Source organism: Astatotilapia calliptera, chromosome 19, assembly GCF_964374335.1.
Source record: "Astatotilapia calliptera chromosome 19, fAstCal68.1, whole genome shotgun sequence".
NCBI classification, from domain to species: Eukaryota; Metazoa; Chordata; class Actinopteri; order Cichliformes; family Cichlidae; genus Astatotilapia; species Astatotilapia calliptera.
The window spans coordinates 23173180-23195999 of record NC_137440.1 but is presented as its reverse complement, the minus strand read 5'-3'; the positions used below and the strand labels follow the sequence as shown (position 1 = coordinate 23195999).

General features: G+C 41.2%; 3 protein-coding genes across 3 annotated transcripts; all 3 read left to right on the top strand.

The window, feature by feature from the left end:
* The first annotated feature begins 4100 nt into the window (after positions 1 to 4100).
* On the top strand, positions 4101 to 9407 carry LOC113012621 (inositol-3-phosphate synthase 1-A). The gene is made up of 11 exons (XM_026152911.2): positions 4101 to 4288; positions 4615 to 4739; positions 4811 to 4972; positions 5612 to 5741; positions 6152 to 6345; positions 6434 to 6583; positions 7151 to 7369; positions 7507 to 7671; positions 7764 to 7877; positions 8387 to 8604; positions 8731 to 9407. Exons 2-11 carry the CDS (start codon positions 4626 to 4628, stop codon positions 8924 to 8926), a joined length of 1662 nt encoding a protein of 553 aa, XP_026008696.1. The 5' UTR covers positions 4101 to 4288; positions 4615 to 4625; the 3' UTR covers positions 8927 to 9407.
* A 4874-nt stretch (positions 9408 to 14281) lies between these two features.
* On the top strand, positions 14282 to 16614 carry tpgs1 (tubulin polyglutamylase complex subunit 1). The gene is made up of 2 exons (XM_026152361.2): positions 14282 to 14740; positions 15839 to 16614. The coding sequence occupies exons 1-2, from the start codon at positions 14403 to 14405 to the stop codon at positions 16485 to 16487; spliced, it is 987 nt and encodes a 328-aa protein (XP_026008146.1). The 5' UTR covers positions 14282 to 14402; the 3' UTR covers positions 16488 to 16614.
* A 1839-nt stretch (positions 16615 to 18453) lies between these two features.
* On the top strand, positions 18454 to 22436 carry LOC113011722 (uncharacterized). The gene is made up of 4 exons (XM_026151404.2): positions 18454 to 18715; positions 20132 to 20680; positions 20778 to 20938; positions 21350 to 22436. Exons 1-4 carry the CDS (start codon positions 18551 to 18553, stop codon positions 21789 to 21791), a joined length of 1317 nt encoding a protein of 438 aa, XP_026007189.1. The 5' UTR covers positions 18454 to 18550; the 3' UTR covers positions 21792 to 22436.
* Positions 22437 to 22820: the final 384 nt, after the last annotated feature.

The following is a 22820-nucleotide window of genomic DNA, read 5'->3' as shown; positions in this document are numbered from 1 at the left end:
CAAACCAATGGCAAAGAGTTTGATTGGGGAATGCACCATTTTTTCCCTGTTGATAGGTGGTTCCCAGGGGGTAACTGAGTGGTCTGTAGATCTGTGTGAACGGCACTTTAGCAATCATTTTCCCAGCGATTGGAATCAACCTGCAACAACCAGTTGTAACTGGTCAGGGAATATGCATTTTTGCCCATTAGGCCAGAAGTTGCCAGATGGTCACTGACCATATTGTCATCATGATTGTCACAGATCTGCAAAAGCCCAACAGGAAATTAGGATTCAGACTATAAGTACACATCATGCAGTTTGTCCCATCGCGCATGGGGCGATCGTGGCTCAAGAGTTGGGAGTTCGCCTTGTAATCAGAAGGTTGCCGGTTCGAGCCCCGGCTTGGACAGTCTCGGTCGTTGTGTCCTTGGGCAAGACACTTCACCCGTTGCCTACTGGTGGTGGTCAGAGGGCCCAGTGGCTGCAGTGTCCGGCAGCCTCGCCTCTGTCAGTGCGCCCCAGGGCGGCTGTGACTACCCATTCACCAGTGGGTGGATGACTGTGTATAGTGTAAAGCGCTTTGGGGTCCTTAGGACCAAATAAAGCACTATACAAATACAGGCCATTTACCAAAGTCATGTACTTATTTTATGGAAAACAAGTTGCTTTGTTTAACGATTACAATTTGAATCGTCTTTAATGAGACTACACATGCATAGAAATACAAGAACTTGACTGATGCAGAGCAGTAGCATCATTGGCTTTTCTTGCAAAACTGCAAAGACAACAAGGACTTTTTATCAATTTTTATCAAGTACACATCCAGAAATGGAGCAGCCAAGACCAGCTTTGTGATTTCCACAAAAATCACAAAAAGAACAGTAAGCTATTCTCTGAAGAGAAGTCTATCAAAGACTGTTTGATGGATTCAAAGAAGCATTTGACAATGTACTCCTCTCCAGGCAAACTTTAACAAGATGGATCAAACACTGCAGGAAATCTGGAGTTTTATCTGAAAAACAAAGCAGACAAATATAACTTTTTGTCCTTGAGAGCTGCGATATCCGCAACACTGCCCAGTTGCTCATCTGTTTACATGGTAGATTACAATGATGCTGGCAGCAATGCACTTAGTGAAAGGGACTGTGACATCGAGTGACTTGTTCACAAGGACAACTGCATGCTTGGATAGGTTTTCCAACTTTCTTTTGAAACGGATGCAAGTTAAAAAGACTGAAATGAACACAGAAGCGACATTGGTATTTTTCCATTGCATTACACACCAGGTGTTGTGTAAGTCAGTGCTAAAAATTAACTTTGTTGTTGATGATGTAACTAAAATGGTTAGCTTAATCAGGGCAAGAGCACTGAATCACAAACTGATTCACTACTGGTAGAGTTCTTCATTTCAGTATTACTGCTAGATTTTTAATTCTCTCTCAAAGAGAATTTTCCACATGAGGACCTTTCGTTTCTTTTTATCTTCATATGTGAAACAGCATTTGCCTGGATAAAGTTTAAGAAATCCAGATCCTCTCTCAGTAAAGATAACCTGTCCATTGTCCTTTGTATTTCCACCACAGACATTAAACCTGACTTAAATGCATGAAATATTAAATAGTGATTAAAAAAAAAGTTGGTGTTTTTACTATGCCCATGTAACTTTTAGATTGCCTAATTGGTTTTTTTCTTCTTTTTTTTACTTTTAAACCTGTCTTGTCTTGCAGCTTTTGCAATCAGAATTATGATCTGAATGCAATGTTGTGCCAACATATTTTGCTTTTCCAAGATGAGCTCTATAAATTCTCTATAGCCTCCTCTTGCTTGTGTGTTTCTTTTACCTGTTTAGTTATCAATTTCTATTAGTGTTATTTCAGGTAATAACATTATATGTTTAGTATGACAACATCTAAGCTTACAGGCAGGGGAAAAAAAGAAGATAGAGAAAATAGGAGAAAGCATAATAAAAGAATAGAGCACAAATAGAAAAGCACGATGTATCGTCAACTGGTGCACCTGTAAGAAAAAAACAAAGAACAGAGGAACATAGAAGACCTTCATTGGGTAGTTGTAACATCTGCTCCAGTACCATTAGCAGAACTGAGTTCAGCTTATTAGCACCGCTCTTTATAACAGTCCCAGTTTCCTGTGGCCTCGTGGGAAAACTGCACACCCCTGGTCTAGATAGAATCATACATATATAACAACATAAGTGCATATTTTCAACACGTAAGTGACAGTAACAATGTTTCCGTTCTTTACAACAACGCAAACTACTCATGAATCAGAACTTCATCTCTCAGGCCTTGCACTCTGCAAAGTCAACAGGCTTGCAGGCAGTTTCATCAAATAACGAGGAGCAAGGTCAGGAAGTACATCTTCTAAATTTCCCAACAATATATTTGCCCCTCCACCATTAAAACCTCTCAAAAAAGGTGCCTGTTTTAAATCAGTGGAATGTAAAATGACTGAGTAAATACACAAGACAGAACACAGTATACGAGACAGAACCATGACTTAAACGTTACCGGCGCATTGTGGATATAAGCATCTAGCATAATGTAAAGGAGGCGCCCTAGGGACTAGTAGATTGGCCTTGCAGATGCTTTGACATACAGTCAATTGGCATTTTGCACTGGAAAGCAAACTTAATATACTGAAAGTGCTCAACACTGAGGAGATGTGTGTATAATAGGCAGACTGTAATGCACTGGAAAGACCGGGTCAGGCCGGAAATGTTTGCATTGAGAAATGTGCTTCAGATTCTAACTAACATGTCAAAACTTGGTTGCTGTTGTGCACCAATACTTTTGGTTTTTTTGCATTATGGACAGGAGTCAGTGGTTCTTTGCTCTATACACGTAAGGGTCCGAGAGAGTCCAAGTTATCCAGTCTTTGCTTCTTTGCTGTTGCTTTTGTTCCTTTATTTGGCTCTGCACAATGTAAACTTCATTTTAAAGAACTCAGCTTTTCCCCAGGGGATCTTTTTTTTTTTTTTTTTTTTTTTTAGTGTTTTTGCTTTTTAAAGTCTAAGAGGTTTGTTTTAACAAATACATTTCGATAACAAGCAGCTTATGTAAGAATGAAAGCATTTCATTTCAGAGAGGAGCCCTGTCCTTCTTTGCAGAACACAATAGAGTGAACCAAGCTGTGGCTCCTCCCCCTCCTATGTCCGCTCTAGAATACACAAAGTCTGAAGGGGGTAACGAATCCTGGTACGCCCCTGCTAAAAGTGCTAGAGGTAACATGTCACAGCAGCAAAGCAATGGTCTGTGGCCACCACCTGCAAATTCATTCATTTGGTTTTGTTTGTTTGTTTGTTTGTTTGTTTGGTTGGTTTTTTTGGGGGGGGTCTTATTGTTGCTTCTGATATTATTACTTTGAGGTGTATCGAAGCAGGTGAAATAGATTCACAGTGGGTTATTCTTTCTAACAGATTGTGTTATTCTATGATGATCGACCATCCCCGGTTTTGTTGCTATTATTGTTATTTGTTTTGGGTTGTTTTTTTTAGCACTGTATAAAAGTGAATAAAACAGTGTATAAAATAATTTCATAATTTCCTACTGCTTTTGCTAAAAGCGGAGTTTTTCTTTATCGTTGTTTTATTCTCAGTTAAACGTCCTGCAATTTCCCAACTCGGTATTTCTGCGTTTGAAGATGTTTTGCATTTAAGAATGTAGGAAAATTCGCAGCAAAACCCTTTAGGAAGAAAAAACAAAATAAAATAAACGCATAACATTGTGACCTATTGTAATTTATCATATTCAAAAATATCAAATGCATTTTATGAACTACAATGAACAATTACAGCCGAAATATGCTTGATGTTGTATCGTATTAATACGATACAATATCATTCTTTGTTTTATTCCACTACATGTTATGGAAAAATACTTAGACGCTGCAGGGGAAGTTGCAGGAAAATCTAGAAACATCTAAAAGCCAGCAAATCCTCACCACCGGCCTTTGTGGTTTCACCGAGAACTCTCCGGAATGGAAATTTTTCACCTCATGTGAAGAAACGTGAGTGGAAACAAGCCCGGCCATTTGCTGATGTCCTCGGACGTCTCCCTCAGCATCAGCTATAAAAGTGCGACCGAGCGCTCGGATTGGCTTGTGGCACTGAAGCCGTCCTACGAGGGAACCTCTCGAGCTCGTGGCTGACACCAACTGGACGAAGACCATAACCGACGCTTTCAAATTAAAGAGAGCGGAAATTTACAGTCGTTGAAGCGAAGAGCTGTCAGCTATACGCCGGGAAGCAGTCTCATTTTAGATACTTTTACACTTATTCCGTGCAAAGGTGAGGGAGTTTACCGGTTTGGTTCACTTATTTTCCGCTTTCTCTTAATTTGACTGCTCCACCATCGAACGACCAAACACAAAAACCGGTTTGTTAGGATTTTCGTAGAAAATTTACCAGCTGTTTATCGGAGGGCAGAGGAGAAAAAACGACTTTTCTTAGAAAGCGTTAGAGCTCTCAGGCTTAGAATAATAACACCCAATTGTTGTTTTCCGCACGTGTGCCATTATCGTCGATTAAATGTGATGTGTTAGTGAAAGGCAGCTTTTTCCGCTAGGTTAATTTCCGTGTGGAGATGATGTAATTGTTCCTCCTCTTTCTTTCAGACTCTGCAGCCATGTCCGTGAACGTTCAGGTCAACAGCCCTAATGTGAAGTACACTGACTCTCACATTGAGGCTCAGTACTCTTACCAGACCTCGTCGGTGCACAGAGATGGGAACAAAGTCACGGTAAGTGATTTACATTTATAGTTATGTGTGCGCGTTTAGCCCCCAGCTAACCCGCGCTCTGTCCGTCACAGGTGACCCCCCGCACCACTGAGATGACGATCCGCACCGAGCGCCGTGTGCCTCGGCTGGGAGTGATGCTGGTGGGCTGGGGAGGCAATAACGGGACCACAGTCACAGCGGCCGTACTGGCCAACAAACTGGGTCTTACCTGGAAGACTAAAAACGGAGTAAAGGTGAGACGGGTGTCACAAATACGCACATAAGTGTATGCTCCGGAAGGATTTGCATAGACTTTTTTTATGGTATTACTATTTGAAATGAAGAAGCCACACATTAGTAAAAACCTACCAAATAGAAAATGTAATATGATGTTCCTGCTGCACAATAACTCCTCCCAATCAACTTTGTGTGAGTTATTGCATTAAAATAGATCGCATGCTGCACAAATAATCGATTTCATTGAATATGACATATGCTAAGTATGGTCAATTTAATAACATAAAAGAAATACAAATACTTAAGAGAGTGAATGAATTCCACCAGCACGCTATAATGAGATGTGAAAATTACCACTGCAGAATGAATAGCAAGTCTTCTTGTCCTGCTGTAGAAACACAGTGTGCTGTATGTCCCCTGCTGCAGAAGTACAGCCTCATAATAAGCTGATTATACTGACATGTTCAATGGAGGGTTAAAGGCTTAACTTACTTAGGGATTTTCCCTTATAAGGACATCTGTAGTAATATTTATGAGCTGGTTCCTTCTATTTTTGGTTATTACTGCTTAATATATTTATAATTACCATTAAAAATAGGGAATTACATTCGATACAGAGATTAAAATCACATTCTTTTTGCTTTCTCTGCCCTCAGAAAGCGAACTATTTCGGCTCCCTCCTGCAGTCCTCTACTGTTTGTCTGGGATCAGGGCTTGAGGGCGAGGTTAACGTGCCCTTCCGGGACCTCCTGCCCATGGTGCACCCTAACGACATTGTGTTTGATGGTAAGAACAATTCCACACAGTCGTCTCAGGGTGTACACACTCAAGACTGGGGTGTGTGGGTGTGAGAGAAAGTTCAGACAAGTATGGGAGTGTTGACAGCTGTGAAAACTGATCCCAGAACATATGAAAGGGATAGGGAGTCCATAAGGTGAAGGTTTTAACTAAAAGTTACTGCACTGATCTTCTGTAAATTATTACAGTTATTTTGGTCAATATTTATTATGATTATTTAACAGGATTACTTACAGCCTTGTGCATATGATGTTATAGGAAGCACATGCACAGCCAGCACTTTCATAGAGATGCTAGAATCTAGTTTAGGATCAAATGGATTGCTGAAAGAGGTGAGCCTTCCTGTTTAGTTCTGAAAAATAATTTTTTTCTCCCTCTTTTTTTTTTTTTTTTGTTAGGTTGGGATATCTCTTCATTGGATCTGGGCAGTGCAATGGAGCGAGCTCAGGTGCTTGACTGGTCTTTACAAGAGCAGCTGCAACCACACATGAGCTGCCTGAAACCCAGACCATCAATCTACATTCCAGAGTTCATTGCTGCAAATCAGGAGAGTCGCGCAGACAATGTCCTCACTGGCACCATGGCGGAGCAGGTAATAAAAGTCTCTCACTCCCCTTTTTATTCATCTGTCTACTTTTTTTCCTCTTGCAATTTGTCTCAAAGAGTACACGATCTTCCAGATGGAGCGAATTACAGCTGACATAAGAGACTTCCGTCAGGCCAGTGGTGTGGACAAAGTCATTGTTTTGTGGACCGCCAACACCGAGCGCTTCTGTGATATCATCCCAGGAGTCAACGACTCTGCCAAGAACCTGCTGGCTGCAATCCAGGTGAGATCAATGGCCATAAGAATAAATCCAGAATCAAGTTTGAGTGCAAATCACAATAATGAGCCAACTTAAACTGTGTTGGTGGTCAGTGGTTATCATCAATCACCCACTCAACTTTAATTTCTTTCTAATGCTTAGGACCAAACAGTAATCCTTCATTACATTTACTGATTAATGAAGCTTAGAGGATGAAAAGATTAGCCCTTCTAACACACTTTGGATTTGTAAATGAAATGTCTTAATGAGTCTGAAATAGACAGCAATTCCTTTTATATCAGATCAGGGGAAAGAAAATTATGATTCGCCCCTCTTGGCCAAGTTCTTATTTTATCATCTTCCTTGAGCATGCTTGTACTGCTGTCAGCAATGATAAGAGTCTATTTCACAGACTTCTGATCCTCAGCAAATAGCTCAATTTAAGATAGTCATGAAGTCAACAAGAGAGATGTTTTACCGACGTGATGTAAAGAGTCTCAGGGGAACTGTAGTCAAGCGTTCCTACTAAGCGTAATATGATGACATGCTCAGTAACAGCTATCGTGTCTTTGTTTTCCCTTCATCCATCAGGCCGGAGCTGCAGAGGTCTCCCCCTCCACTCTGTTTGCAGTGGCCAGTATACTGGAGGGCTGCGCCTACATCAATGGCTCCCCACAGAATACTTTTGTCCCAGGAGCAGTAGAGCTGGCCATGCAGAGAGGCGTGTTCATCGGCGGTGATGACTTCAAGTCTGGTCAGACTAAGATCAAGTCAGTGTTTGTGGACTTCCTGGTCAGTGCAGGGATCAAGGTGAGGATTAATGAGACTGAGCCACTTGTCTGAATTCTCCAAAGAGAATTAGCATCTGTTATATTATAGGTATATACAATTAAAGTGTAACTTTATCTTATAAACAACAACTTAATACGTTTCTCTGCTTTTGACAGCCAACATCCATTGTCAGCTACAATCACCTTGGCAACAACGATGGGAAAAACCTGTCGGCTCCACAGCAGTTCCGCTCCAAAGAGATCTCTAAGAGCAATGTGGTTGACGACATGGTCCAGTCCAACCCCATACTGTACGAGCCAGGAGAGAAACCTGACCACTGTGTAAGTGAGAACGACGCAAACACAGACAGATGACAAGCTCCGTGTCAGTATTTACAGACATCAGCTGACAGACTGTCTCTATTTTCTTTCAGGTGGTTATCAAATATGTCCCATATGTGGGAGACAGCAAGCGTGCCATGGATGAATACACTTCTGAAATAATGATGGGAGGGATCAACACTATTGCGCTGCACAATACCTGTGAGGTCAGTCTGTTTCTGTTGACAGCATCGGAAACAAAGAGGTTCCACCAAATCTGAATTGTTCAACAGATGAAGCTCCTCACCCCCCTACATAAAAACATCACACTGATTTTGTTTATGTTCATGAGCATAATATTTCCCACTAATTCAGTCCATTTGGGTTCATTTTTACTTGTTATTAAGAATTTATAGCAACAAAATGTAATTAAGTATATTTTAATGCAGAACTTTGGCTCCCTCTACTGGTACAAAAAAAGCCACATTGACAGACAATTTTAGAAACGGCACCAATCTTCTGTAGATGTGTTACTATGACTAATTATTTATGATAAAAAAAATAATAATTTAAATTATTTTGGTTTTGATTATGATTATTTAGCTTATTGTTCAAAGTTGTGCATATATTTTGGTCCAGTCATTAAAAAGAATGGTGTTTGTCTTCTATACATATGTATACCTTCTAATTCTAGTACACAGTGCTCACTCACTTCTTCTTGCTTCCTCTCTAACAGGACTCTCTACTTGCCAGCCCAATCATCCTGGACCTGGTGATGCTGACAGAGCTTTGCCAGCGTGTGACTGTAAAGCCCCAGGGTGAAGAGAACTTCCAGTCTTTCCACAGCGTCTTATCACTGCTCTCCTTCCTATGCAAGGCTCCTCTTGTCCCATCAGGAACTCCAGTTGTCAATGCCTTTTTCCGCCAGAGGGCCTCCATTGAGAACATCATGAGGTGAGTTGATCTGTTTGATTTTCTGTGTCTAAAAGGCTGCATGTTGATTCAACAGAGGGATTTTCAGGATTGAGGCGATTGATATTCCTCAGTTTTAGTTACAGTATCTATCTCCTTTCTTTTCAGGGCGTGCCTTGGTCTTCCTCCTCAGAACCACATGCTGCTGGAGCACAAGCTGCAGAGAAACTTCCTGCCCCCACATGAAACCTGTGTCAACAATGATGTGGCTTCTTTGAAGAAAGTTCCCGTAGTCAACGGAAATCACATTCCTCTAACAAATGGCGTATATGCACACATGGACCACACAGCATGTGCATTATAACTGAGACACTGCAGAACCAAACTGAACTTTGAATCAAAAGAACAAGTTCCCTCATTGACTAAGCTGTTGTTGCGACATCAATTTGGCCCAGTTAACTAGATTTACTGAGTTTCAGTATGCTTTATAAAGCCCACGTACAGCACTTATATGGGCCCTGAAAAGGCAAGTTTGTTTGTTAGTTTGTTTACATATTTTAAAGTATTAACTTTACAATTGTAAACTTGAGTAAATTTTCTAACTGCTTGTGTTTAAATCACAGTAGTTTTCAAAGTTTGCACATTGTACACTATCTTTTATCTGTGAAACAGCTGTTCCTGTGAAAAACGGATGTAGTACCTGCTGTATTTGTTATTTAAATTAACATTACACTGGACCATCTTTTTACCTTACTGTTTTTGTACAACAGTGCAGTCTATCACTACTTTTTTGTAGTGTCTTGAACTGTTTATATACAATAAACTCCTGAATGGTGTCATCTGAACTTATATTGTCTCGAGTCATTCATTTTTGGATTTTCAAATATACTTATATATATATTTATATATATATATATATATATATATATATATATATATATATATATATATATATATATATATATATATATATATATATATATATGTGTATATATATATATGTGTATACATATATATATGTATATATATATGTATACATATATATGTATATATATATATGTATATATATATATATGTATATATATATGTATATATGTATATATGTATGTATGTATGTATGTATATATATATATATACGTATATGTATATATATATATATGTATATATATATATATATGTATATATATATATATGTATATATATATATATGTGTATGTATATATATATATATGTGTGTATGTATATATATATATATAGTGTGTATGTATATATATATTGTAGATCAGCTTGTTAGTGCTCTAGCCTCCTTCTCCATGGAGAAGGAGGCTAGAGGGCAAGATCAAAGTAGCACGGAGGGAGGTTAGCCAACTAACGGAGTTGCAGAAAGGTGCGACAAATAAGGTGCCTAAGAAATACAGCAAGCTGTCCATACCTGAGGCCTTGGAAACTGCCAAGCAAAGACTCACAGCCTTGGCCAGCCGCTTGAGGAGGTACACCAGAGAGATAGAAGGCAGGAGAATAAACCAGCTGTTCTCCACAGAACCAGCAAAGGTGTACTCTCAGTGGCAAGGGAACAATAAGAGAACAGCACCACCAAGGCTGGAGACGGCGCAATACTGGAAGAGCATATGGGAGAAGGATGCAAACCATAACGGCAATGCTCAGTGGCTAGAGGATCTGAGGGCAGACCACAGCGACCTCCCTGAATAGGGTCCAGTAACCATCACAGTGGCAGATATCCAAGAAAGGGTCTCCAGTATGAAGAGTTGGACAGCACCAGGGCCCGACATGGTTCATGCCTACTGGCTGAAGAAGCTGACTGCACTCCACGAGCGTCTGGCAGCACAAATGAACCAGCTGCTAGTTAACGAGAGACACCCGGAATGGCTAACTGAAGGCCGGACGGTCCTGATCCCCAAGGATCCCAAGAAGGGACCGGTCCCCTCCAACTACCGACCAATAACCTGCCTCAGTACTACATGGAAGCTCCTGTCAGGCATCATATCGGCTAAGATGAACAGACACATGGGTCAATACATGAGCGGGACACAGAAAGGAATTGGCAAGAATACCAGAGGCGCAAAACACCAGCTACTGGTAGACAGAACAATCAGCAGAGACTGCAAGACCAGACTGACCAACCTGTGCACTGCCTGGATTGATTACAAGAAGGCCTATGACTCAATGCCCCACAGCTGGATACTGGAATTCCTAGAATTGTACAAGATCAATGGGACCCTAAGAGCCTTCATCAGGAACTCAATGGGGATGTGGCGTACAACACTAGAGGCCAACTCCAAGCCCATAGCACAAGTCATCATCAAGTGCGGGATCTACCAAGGAGATGCTCTGTCCCCACTGCTGTTCTGCATAGGCCTGAACCCCCTCAGTGAGATCATTAACAAGACTGGCTACGGATACCGACTACGGAACGGAGCAGTTGTCAGCCACCTCCTGTACATGGATGACATCAAGCTGTATGCCAAGAGTGAACGAGACATCGATTCACTGATCCACACTACCAGGCTATACATTGGAATGTCGTTCGGACTGGAGAAGTGTAGTCGGATGGTAACAAAGAGAGGGAAGGTAGTCAGAACTGAGGGGATTGAACTACCAGAAGGCAACATTGCAGACATAGAGGACAGTTACAAGTACTTGGGGATCCCGCAGGCGAATGGGAACCATGAAGAGGCCGCTAGAAAAGCTGCAACCACCAAGTACCTGCAGAGGGTCAGGCAAGTCCTGAGGAGTCAGCTGAATGGTAAGAACAAGATCCGGGCCATCAACACGTACGCCCTGCCCGTGATCAGGTACCCTGCTGGGGTAATAGGCTGGCCAAAGGAGGAGATAGAAGCCACTGACATAAAGACAAGAAAGCTCCTTACCATGCATGGAGGGTTTCACCCCAAGTCCAGCACCCTGAGGCTGTACGCTAAGCGGAAGGAAGGGGGCCGGGGACTGGTGAGTGTCAGCACCACAGTCCAGGATGAGACAAGGAACATCCAAGAATACATTGGGAAGATGGCCCCAACTGACCGAGTGCTCAGTGAATACCTCAGGCAGCAGAAACCCAAGAAAGAGGAGGGAGACGAGGAACCATCATGGAAGGACAGGCCCCTGCACGGTATGTACCACCGGCAGATAGAGGAGGTGGCTGATATCCAGAAATCCTACCAGTGGCTGGACAAAGCTGGACTGAAAGACAGCACAGAGGCACTAATCATGGCAGCACAAGAACAAGCTCTGAGCACAAGATCCATAGAGGCTGGGGTCTATCACACCAGGCAAGACCCCAGGTGCAGGCTGTGTAAAGATGCCCCAGAGACAATCCAGCACATAACAGCAGGGTGCAAGATGCTAGCAGGCAAGGCATACATGGAACGCCATAACCAAGTGGCCGGCATAGTGTACAGGAACATCTGTGCCGAGTATAATCTGGAAGTCCCGAGGTCAAAATGGGAGATGCCCCCAAGGGTGGTGGAGAATGACCGAGCTAAGATCCTGTGGGACTTCCAGATACAGACGGACAAAATGGTGGTGGCTAACCAACCGGACATAGTGGTGGTAGACAAACAGAAGAAGACGGCCGTAGTGATCGATGTAGCGGTTCCGAATGACAGCAATATCAGGAAGAAGGAACACGAGAAGCTGGAGAAATACCAAGGGCTCAGAGAAGAGCTCGAGAGGATGTGGAGGGTGAAGGTAACGGTGGTCCCCGTGGTAATCGGAGCACTAGGTGCGGTGACTCCCAAGCTAGGCGAGTGGCTCCAGCAGATTCCGGGAACAACATCGGAGATCTCTGTCCAGAAGAGCGCAGTCCTGGGAACAGCTAAGATACTGCGCAGGACCCTCAAGCTCCCAGGCCTCTGGTAGAGGACCCGAGCTTGAAGGATAAACCACCCGCAGGGGCGTGCTGGGTGTTTTTTTTTTTTTATATATGTGTGTATATATATGTGTGTATATATGTGTGTGTATATATATATATGTGTATATATGTGTATATGTGTATATATATGTGTGTATATGTGTATATATATGTGTGTATATGTGTATATATATGTGTGTATATGTGTATATATGTGTATATATATATATATATATATATATATATATATATATATATATATATATATATATAGACACTTCACCCGTTGCCTGCTGGTGGTGGTCAGAGGGCCCGGTGGCGCCTGTGTCCGGCAGCCTCGCCTCTGTCAGTGCGCCCCAGGGTGGCTGTGGCTACAATGTAGCTTGCCATCACCAGTGTGTGAATGGGTGGATGACTGGATATGTAAAGCGCTTTGGGGTCCTTAGGGACTAGTAAAGCGCTATATAAATACAGGCCATTTACCATTTATATAGATGAAAAAGAGAGAATGTCTATAGCTGAGAGATTTATAATCTCTCCAGTCCTGGGACAAACTGTTTTGCTTAAGTGTTCAAGAGGCATCCTAATCAGATACTTAAATCCCCTCAACTAGCTCCATTTGATGTGGAAGAGCAGCGGCTCCCTCCCAAGTCCCTCTCAAATAACCAAGCTCATTACCCTATCTCTAAGGTAGAGTCCAGCCACCATTTGAAGGAGACTCATTTCCTCTGCTTGTATCCACAACATCCTTCTTTCAGTCACTACCACAGGTGAGAGTAGGAATGAAGATTTACCAGGAAATCCAGAGTTTCACTTCTACGCTCAGGTCTCTCTTCACCAACCAATTTAAATGAACTCTACCAATTCTGCTGAGAAGACTGGCCAAAGATCAAGTCTGAATAATGCCGAAGGCTTGTTGATGACTACCAAAAGCGTTCAACTTGCTTGGAACCTTTATCGAAATATTAGTCTATTTTTGAGCAGGTATGTATACTTTTATCTTTTATAGCGTAAAGCCAAAGTAAAATCAAATCTGCTGCACATGCACTAAAATACAAAAGTACCATTAAATATATATATACAAAAAATGTAATCACAGATAAGTTGCTATTTTTTAACATGAAAAACTACATAAAACTACACTTTTTATGTAATGTTTTGTTATATTTGCTTTGTCCCACAGCCATATTTTAGACATTTAGTGTTGGAAAATTAAAAATGTATTGGTCAACTAATCTTATCTTTAAATAAAAAGAATACATGCACATCTATTTTAACAAACTGCATCACTTGTTCTAATATATATCAGCATTTTTTGTATTCTCATAAAACAAACCTGTCCCTTTGGGTCACTCGGTGAGTACAGCAATGGTCATGTGACTTCTGTTCTTGTCACATCCATTGAAGGAACCGAAATATAAATATATAATAAATAATATAAATATACTATATATTTTCTTGAATATAAATAAATCAAGCCAAATTTTTCAGTTACATCAAGAATAATATTATTGGCTGTCATTTCTAAACAGCTGATATCTCCTTTGAACCTACCAGTAGCAAAATGAACTCTAAAATAAACATTTAAAGCACTACTTACATAGCACTTATCCACTCTGTATAAGCACTCAGAGGATTTTCTAACCACAGGTCTCATTCACACATGCAATCATATAAGTGCCTTTTTCCTATACATGAAATCACAATCCCATTGTAAGCCAACTGAAAATGTACCCTATTCTTGAATATGTGCATGTGGAATTTAATTAAATATTTTTTTTTGAATATGTTTATATTTTTGTTTTAAGAATGCCTTTTGATGTGATGTGAGTGGTAGAATAAACAGTCGACTTGTATATTGTTTACAACGAGCCAGACAAAGAGGTGGTTTAATTTTGCGACGTTTTCTTGAACGCCAACCGGGTTTTCATCACTTCCGCTGCCGTTGCTGCGACACGGGACGTCAACAGTAATGGCGGACAAGGAGAAACGCCGGTCCGGGGTTAATCCTCCGGGGATGCCCGCGGGTAAAGCCACCAAATCGGACAGCGACAGGGAGTTTCTGTCACAGGCAGGGGTGGGAGATCTGCTCCGCGGAGCTATCCTCAAAATGGTCGAAGCCAGATCAGACGATCCCATCGGGTTCCTTGCAGACCACTTCTGCAACCTTGCATCCGTGACAGCCGCCGGCTCGGGTGGTTGCGGCGACGAGGAGCAGGTGAACACCGGCACTGTGAGCGCAGGAGCGCAGGAGCAGCAGCGTCTCAACCGGGCTCTGTGGCACCTGCGGCTGGCCCATCACTCCCAGAGGTCCGGACAAAATACAGAGGTTTATGGTCTTATATTCGACAGCAATGCGGATGAAAGCAGTGTGTATTGACGGAGAACTGTTGAATTTTCAAACATAATACATATCAGTATTTAGAAGAGCAGCTATTGTATTATATTATATTATTTTTACGGGAAAAACTCTGTCAGACTATCAGACTGACTAATGCTTAATAGTCTGTTTGATTCTCATGTTCTCTTTTATTCTCTTGATTTTGTTTTCCTTTGGAATTTTAAAAATAAATGAATGTAAGTAAAAGTATGGTGATGGACAACGTGCTGTATGTTTTTCAGCAACAGGGTGGAACATACATGTCAAACGAATTTGTTCCTCACATTAACGTTCTTCCCTATATAAGCTCTATTCAACAGCTTTAGAAGTATTTAGATTTTAACTAATATTTGTAAAGTCATCTTTCTCCAGAAACAGGCTTTTTTTTAATGCCGTATATCCATTATTTGCATATTCATTAGTCCTTACAGCCCACCGTAGTGTTCTGGTTTAGAGACGTAAGAAACTGCTCTATCATCTCTCTCCTGATTATGATTTATTTCCTGCAGTGATAAAATGAAAGGAAAACTAAACAAAATTGAAACAATTTTGTGGATTTGGAAAATTAATTAGAATAAAAGAAATATAGAGAAAATATCATTATATTTCTTAGTCTGGTAAAATGTTATTACAACTTGCCTGACGAGGCACTGATAGGCATGTTTATTCAGAGTCTGGATGTCTATGAGACTGTGTGTCAACTGCTTTCAAAAATGTTTTTAATGTAATATTTGTACTGATTTTCCCCGAGTCTTTCCTGTGACATATGCCATCCACAAAATAATAATTAAAAAGACTAAAAATAAAGCTAAAGGTAATAGAAAACAAATTTAAAGTGAACATTTTAAAACAATAAAAACTAAACTGAGACAACTTCCACTCTGGAAACTAACTAAAACTAAACTGAATTAAAAACAAAGAATCCAAATGAAATAAAAATAAAAACTAATCAGAAAATATGAAACTGTAATAACTCTGCTACAGACTAAAGAATAATTTGATCTCTTTTATTCCACCTTTCTCCTCAGATCAGCATTCAGCAACAACGTCCGTGTGGCCTACGACCTCCTAAACCTCACTGGACCTCAAACATGTGCAGGAGAGTTTTCTGAAGGCCCCGATGGCCCCTGCACCGACAGCCCCGCTGGAGGAGGAGGAGTGAGAGGCGGCCTCTACACTCAGACCTTGCAATGCCTGTGCAGCGAGGGTGGAGTCCCTGCATCCACCTCTGCTCCCCTCCTGCGACGCCTCCATTGTCACGACCATGAAGCCGTCCCCTATGATGTCTTCCGTCATGGCGTGCTCACGTGTGCCGTTTTCTCAGACTACATCCGACAGGCTCAAAGGCTTTACGCCGAGGTGTGCTGCCCAGGTGAGGGCACTGCCTCTCGGGCGTTGTGCCTGGCCGTACTGGGGACCTTGAAAGAAGCGCTAGAGACTTCCCAGGGCTCTGACACAAACTACTGTGCCAACGCAAACACTAAAGTGAATTCCTGCCCTGAAGCTAATGTGAAGGCTATCCGCTACCTCGAGGCCAGTGCCAAGATCTCTCCCTGCAAGCTGGCTCAGGCCATGGCTGGTGCACAGACACAGGGGCCTGGCGGAAACATGGATGCAAAAGAGTTTGAAAACGCAGCTGCAGAGTTGTTCATCACTCGAGTGAAAGTTGTGTCCTAAGTCTTTGTATGACTGAAGAATGTACAAGAATCTAAAGCATATCCACATGTAAATGATTCGCTAATATTCACCTTCTGTAACCTCTAACCTTACTGTTATTCAGTAATAAACACCTGCACAGACATCATCTCCTCTTAAGGCTCACATTACACTCAGCAAGTCCAGTCGAAAACATGTTGTTTTTTCACTATTCATAGCACTATTGAGGAACTGCACACTGGAGTTCTTTTTGCAAAACAGGAGTTCCTATTCCTCGAAATCAGTATTTCTTCTGACAGAGAGTCACTGTTTTTGAACCTATTTATTGAAATGCTTGGAGCAGAGAGCATTACTAGTGAAATAAACACTGCTGTAATAAATGGTCCTCTTTTAAATAGCTCACTTTTTGTCATTCACTGAGGCTATACTGAACACAAAAGGCAGTGCAGGAAGAAGCATTTAGGATAGTACTGAACTATTTTTGTTTAATGTGTACACAATATAACATCATTCATCATGCATGACTTACATAGAGAAAACATTGCCAGATAGAATAGAATAGAATAGAATAGAATAGAATTCAACTTTATTGTCATTGCACATGCACAGGTACAGGGCAACGAAATGCAGTTTGCATCCATCCAGAAGTGCTTTAGTGATATAGATATATTACAATATATATTAGCAATAATATAGATATGTGAGTATATTACAGAAATGGGTCTATTATGGTATGTTATAATGTACACGGTATGAAGTATGTTGTGAATATTCTATAACTATAAGTATGTACAGGCTGTAGTGAGTACAAGCTATGTACAGGATATGAACAGGATATAAATATGAAAAACTATACAGAATATGAAATAAATAACTTTACAGAATCTGGGATATACAGCTATACAGAAATGGGAACTATGCAAGTTGTAAACAGTTGTAGGATTAAAGATTATCGAATGTACAGAATGATTATTTACACAGAGCTATACATTAGTGCAGTTAAGATAAGTGAGGGTGTAGATAGTTTCTACAGAGGCTATATAAAGTGCTAGTGGTTGTGAGTGGTGGTTCAGTCCATGTTATTATTGTGTTTGAGGGTACAGTTGTCCATTGTGGGTGTGTGTATGTTCAGTCCATGAGTTTAACGTGGGTCAGATGTCAGGAGGCAGAGTTCAGGAGTCTGACAGCTGTGGGGAAGAAGCTGTTCCGGTACCTGGTGGTCTTAGTCCGGAGGCTCCTGTGGCGCCTCCCAGAGGGCAGGAGGGTGAAGAGTCCATGTGATGGGTGACTGGGGTCTTTGATGATTTTCCCAGCCCTTTTCAGACACCGCTTCCTGTAGATGTCTTAACAGTAAAGCATCAAATACGCTGTCTACACATTGAAGAGGTTTGATGTTAAATGAACTTTTAAATTACAAAGTAAAAGATCACTGGGGAGTGTAGAGAGACAACACAACACACTTCAGGGATATTATTCTGTCCAGTTAGGAAGTATAAACCACTGTGAGTCCATTTCACCTGCTTTGGTGCAAATGAAAGTCGCAAAAGTCGCCACAGAGTGGCAACAAGACAACCCCTAATATGAAATATTTTGAAGAACAAAGACTATTGCACTCTCCTTATCCTTCCTATCAACGCTCCTAGTGGTAGCATGAGACGGTACTTGGATTCACGCGGCACAGGTAGTCCAGCTCCTCCAGGATGGCACGTCTGCATGTCCTGTCAAAAGAAGGTTTTCCATGTCTCTCTGCAAAGTTTCAAGAGTGTGGAAGAGACATCGGTGAACCCGTTTCTAGTACCTAACGCATTTAATGATAACCAGTTTCTGTCAGTCTCGAAGAATGTCAGATGCTTACATCACTGTTTCCAAAGCACTACAACCCTGAATGCTAAAACAATATAGAGAGCTTCATCAGCACTGAGAGATGTGCAGTACCCTACTCGTCTTGACAGCCACTGGATGGCAGCACCACTCACACCCAGACATAAACAAGCAGAAAGCGGAAGTGGAATGAGAGAGGCTGTACTTTAACCAGGCTGACATGTTACCCGCAGTAGTGTCGCCTCCCGGGTAAAGCTGGAATAATGGAAGAGGAGGAGCAGCTGCGCTCTTTGATGTTTCTCGTGACTTACATGCTGCTGAAGCGCATGAGAGACATAAACGACGCAAACATTCAGAGACGCAACGAGATCCAAAGACGCATCAGACACCGCCAGTACTTCTTCCAGAGACAGAGGAGGATGCTCATGGTCAGTCCCCCTCTATAGGGGCTTAAAATAATAACACATCAACATGTCAAGTGCTCTTAACTAATATAGTGTATTATCTGTCTGCAAAACGTCAAAGCTTTTAATAAAGTCACGTTGTACACGACCAACACTTCAAAACTCTTAAATCTCACATTTACAGTCATATAAAAGCACTAAAACCAGAGACTGTGGGCCTACCTGCATTTAAACTTGAAAATATGTCAGAGCAGCCACAGTCAAGCTGCTAACAGCTGTCCATTAGCTATGAATTAGGTCTGTTATATGCAGGTTTTTGTTCTTGTTAAATAGGGTGTTACATTTTCTGAAATGTTTAATTCATTAAAAAAAAAAGGACAGATATGCAGATACCAGCTGTTGGATTTTCCCCTTGTAAACTTTTGTTTTTATGGTATATTTGGGAAATTTCTATATCTACTTATACAGATATATTTTACAAATCACAGCAACCTTGATGATATTATGTTGGGATAATGAAAAAGATAGTCATCAAATAAACAACATTACACTGAAAACAAGTACAAGTATGGAAGATTGTTACTGACACAAGAAGGTTTTTTGTGTTATTTTTTGCCATCTCTAACTCAGAATTTCTGTTTAGTATAATATTACAACGTAAATAGATCATTTTGATGAAAGACCTTGTGCATATTGGTGGATTAACCCTTGCAGGAAATTTTATATATGTATGTATATATATTTTTATGTAATGTTTTGTTATGTTATGTTTGTATGTATATATATATATATATATGTGTGTGTGTGTGTGTGTGTGTGTGTGTGTGTGTGTGTGTGTGCCTATGTTTTTGGTATTTACCAGTACTGTTAATGTAGCATAGCTGTGGCATAAACTTACATTGGGTGGTGCTCTAATAAATGTGTTATGTAATAATAATGTAATAAGCTTTACAGTGTATATTTCTAAAAAATCTGCTTCACCATTTGCATTTGTATATCAAATGAGCAACAATTTAAATTTGACAACTATCAAAAAATCTGTAAACTTCATCACTAGGACCAACTTCATATCTCCCCAGTTATTACATAATGTACTGGAAAATAATATTTTGTTACATGGGTAAACTCAGTTTAACCATTTGATTGTGCCAAAACCATATTAAATGTTGACATGTTATTACATGAGTCCAAGAATACAATATCCTCAAATTTTCTGCTATATCAACGGCAGCATGTTTAAAACAAGGGGCTTGCCAAAAAGGTGCTGACTTAATAGATCACTAAAATTACCTTTGTGGTAAATATGAATTTAAAAAATTATCTGATTGAATAACTACTGCTGGGATCAAAAAAAGCAAACATTATGTTAAAAAATGTGACAGATTTTGGATATTTCAGAGGGAAGTAATTTTAATTTTGTTTTTATGTTTGTCGCTGTAGATGATGATAGCGGGAGGCGTCCGCTCCAATGCCCGCATCCGCACTCGTCCCTGGACCACCACTCCAAGCACAGACTGGTGGGAGCGGGTTGTCATGACAGAATTCCAGCCCTCTGATTGGCTGGATAAGTTTCGCATGAACCGAGAGACGTTCTTCTACCTCTGCGACAAGCTGAGGCCCCGCCTGGCTCGACGGGACACCAGTTTCCGCCTGGCACTGCCCGTGGAGAAGCGTGTAGCTGTAGCTTTGTGGCGCCTGGCATCCAACATCGAGTACCGCACCATCAGCGCCTTGTTCGGTGTGGGGAAGTCGACCGTGTGCAGGTGCGTTAGAGACATGTGTCACGCCATCGTGGCGCTCCTCAGCTCCATCTACCTCCGATCGCCAGGTGAGCAGGAGCTGGAGGATTCAGCTCAGCTGTTCCTGTCTCACTGGGGTTTCCCTCACTGCGTCGCTGCTATAGCAACACTCCACACAGCTATTATCACCCCATCAAACAACGCGTCTGACTACGCCAACCCCGCCGGCTGGCTCTCAGTCATGTCGCAGGTGACGAAAGCGCCCATTTATGTCACTGCAATTACAAGCTTGCGGGTTATCCAATCAGAGTCCGACTGTTTGCCTCTGTGTGCCTTCACTGTTTTAGGTGGCTGTTAGCGGTCGGGGGCACTTCTGGGATGTATGTGCCAGTTTCCCAGGCGGGACAGATCCAGCTGAGATCTTACAGAACTCTTCGCTATGGGCAACAGCCGCCGAGGGTGGACTCTCACCTGCCCCGCCACCTACCTTCATGGGAAAATCACTCAGGTAGAGTTAACAGAAGAAATTCAGTCACATTTTTCAGGCATTCAAGTTGTTTTTTTCCTCATGTATGTCAGGTTTTCACATGGCCTTTGTGTAACAAGCAAATGTAGACACTGTGATGTCATCCTTTAGTTGGATGACCATTTTTATTGTTGCCACATTGATGTTTTGAACCCAAGGACACTATAATCCTCTTTTCTGACTCTTATATTTACTGAGGTCACAGGGCAAAGGAAACCTAAGCTTGTTTTCCTATAAACTTCTGTACAACTGCACGTCTTTTTAATGTTGCCACCTGCTGGCCAATAAAGATAATGCAAATTTGCAAACTGTGAAATGTAGTAGTGTTGAGTGTTTTTGTCTATTTCAGGTGTTCCAGGCATTAAATAAATGACACTCATTTATCACATCCAGGTATGTGTTGCTGGGTGAGGCCTGTTACCCGCTCCAGAGCTGGCTGATGAAGGCCTATCCTGAGGAACAGGGCAGGACGGCGAGTCACGCGGCACTGACGGAGCAGCAGCAGCTGTTTAATGGACGGCTTGCCCGAGCGCTGCGCGTGTCTCAGGAGGCGCTGCTGCGGCTGAGGGCACGCTGGCAGTGCCTCAGCAAGAGGAACGACTGCGGACTGGACGTGGTGCCCACCATGATCCTGGCTTGCTGCATTCTGCACAACATGTGCGAGTCTCACGGAGACGCATTTAAAGCAGAGTGGCAGGTGGAGGTGGCCGAGGCAGAGAGTCCCCAACCCAGCCACAAACAGCTTCTCTCTACTAGCATGAACCAAAGTAATAATGAGGAAGTCAGGCAGCTCTTCTGTGACTATTTTGAAGAGCAAAATAAGAAAAATAATTGAACACTTTTTTCCATGTGCAATTATACCTTTTGTTACATTACCAGCATGACTGGATTACTGAAATAAGAATCTCAATCTGTTGCTTTTTTTATATTTACCTAACTTTACTTACATTTATCTCATTAAAAATTTTATTCGGCTCTTGAATTTTCTTCAAACTGTTCTTCAAAGAGAACAGTGCATATAACAGAACAGAATTAAACTGAAAAACAGTGGAGTATCTTATAACATGTCAGTTTTTCCTGAGCTCTTCTTGTGAGCCCACCCACACTAGAGACCATGCTTTTCCAAGAGTCTTTATCAATGTTCAGCTTTAAATCCATCTGCCAGATTAGCCTTAAAATGTCACATTTCCCATACTGTGTGTTGGCAACAATCTTATAAAAGGCAGAGGCAAAGCAAGCATTTCTAGACATTACACTTATTTATGATGCACTTTGGTGAATGGGTTCCTTTTATTATTTTTTTTATGGTAACAAGAAACTCCTGTATATGTTTTTGCTCAAATGCACTATTCATACAATAATTCAAACTACTACAAAGGCAATAGATTAAACCCCTGTGAGTTAATAATAACATTTATGATTATTTTATTAAAAAATTATAAAATTAGAGTAGCAGAAATAAAGAAATGCAAGAAAGAAATGAATTTGTCTTTTCATAATATCATGTTGTCTTCTTTAAAATATGTTGATGTAAATAAAATGGTTTAACAAGTATAAGAGACACATGTCAGCATAGTCAAAAAGAAAAGGTGGATTTATAACTTATGTTAATTGTTGTATTTGACATGCAATTTGGTTGTCAAGAAGCTGTGACGAGAGACAAGTGACAGTTTTTGAAGGTTTCCCTGGAGATATTTTGTATTTTAAATAATATTTTGGAACCCCTTTTCTACACTTGCCTCGGGACATGTTTAATTTACACAACAAATGCGTGTTCTAGTATTTTGTACAGGGGTTACTTTGAAATTCATGGGTGGGACAGAAATTGTCCTGCAATTGCAGAGTGGCCCATTTATGAATGCCA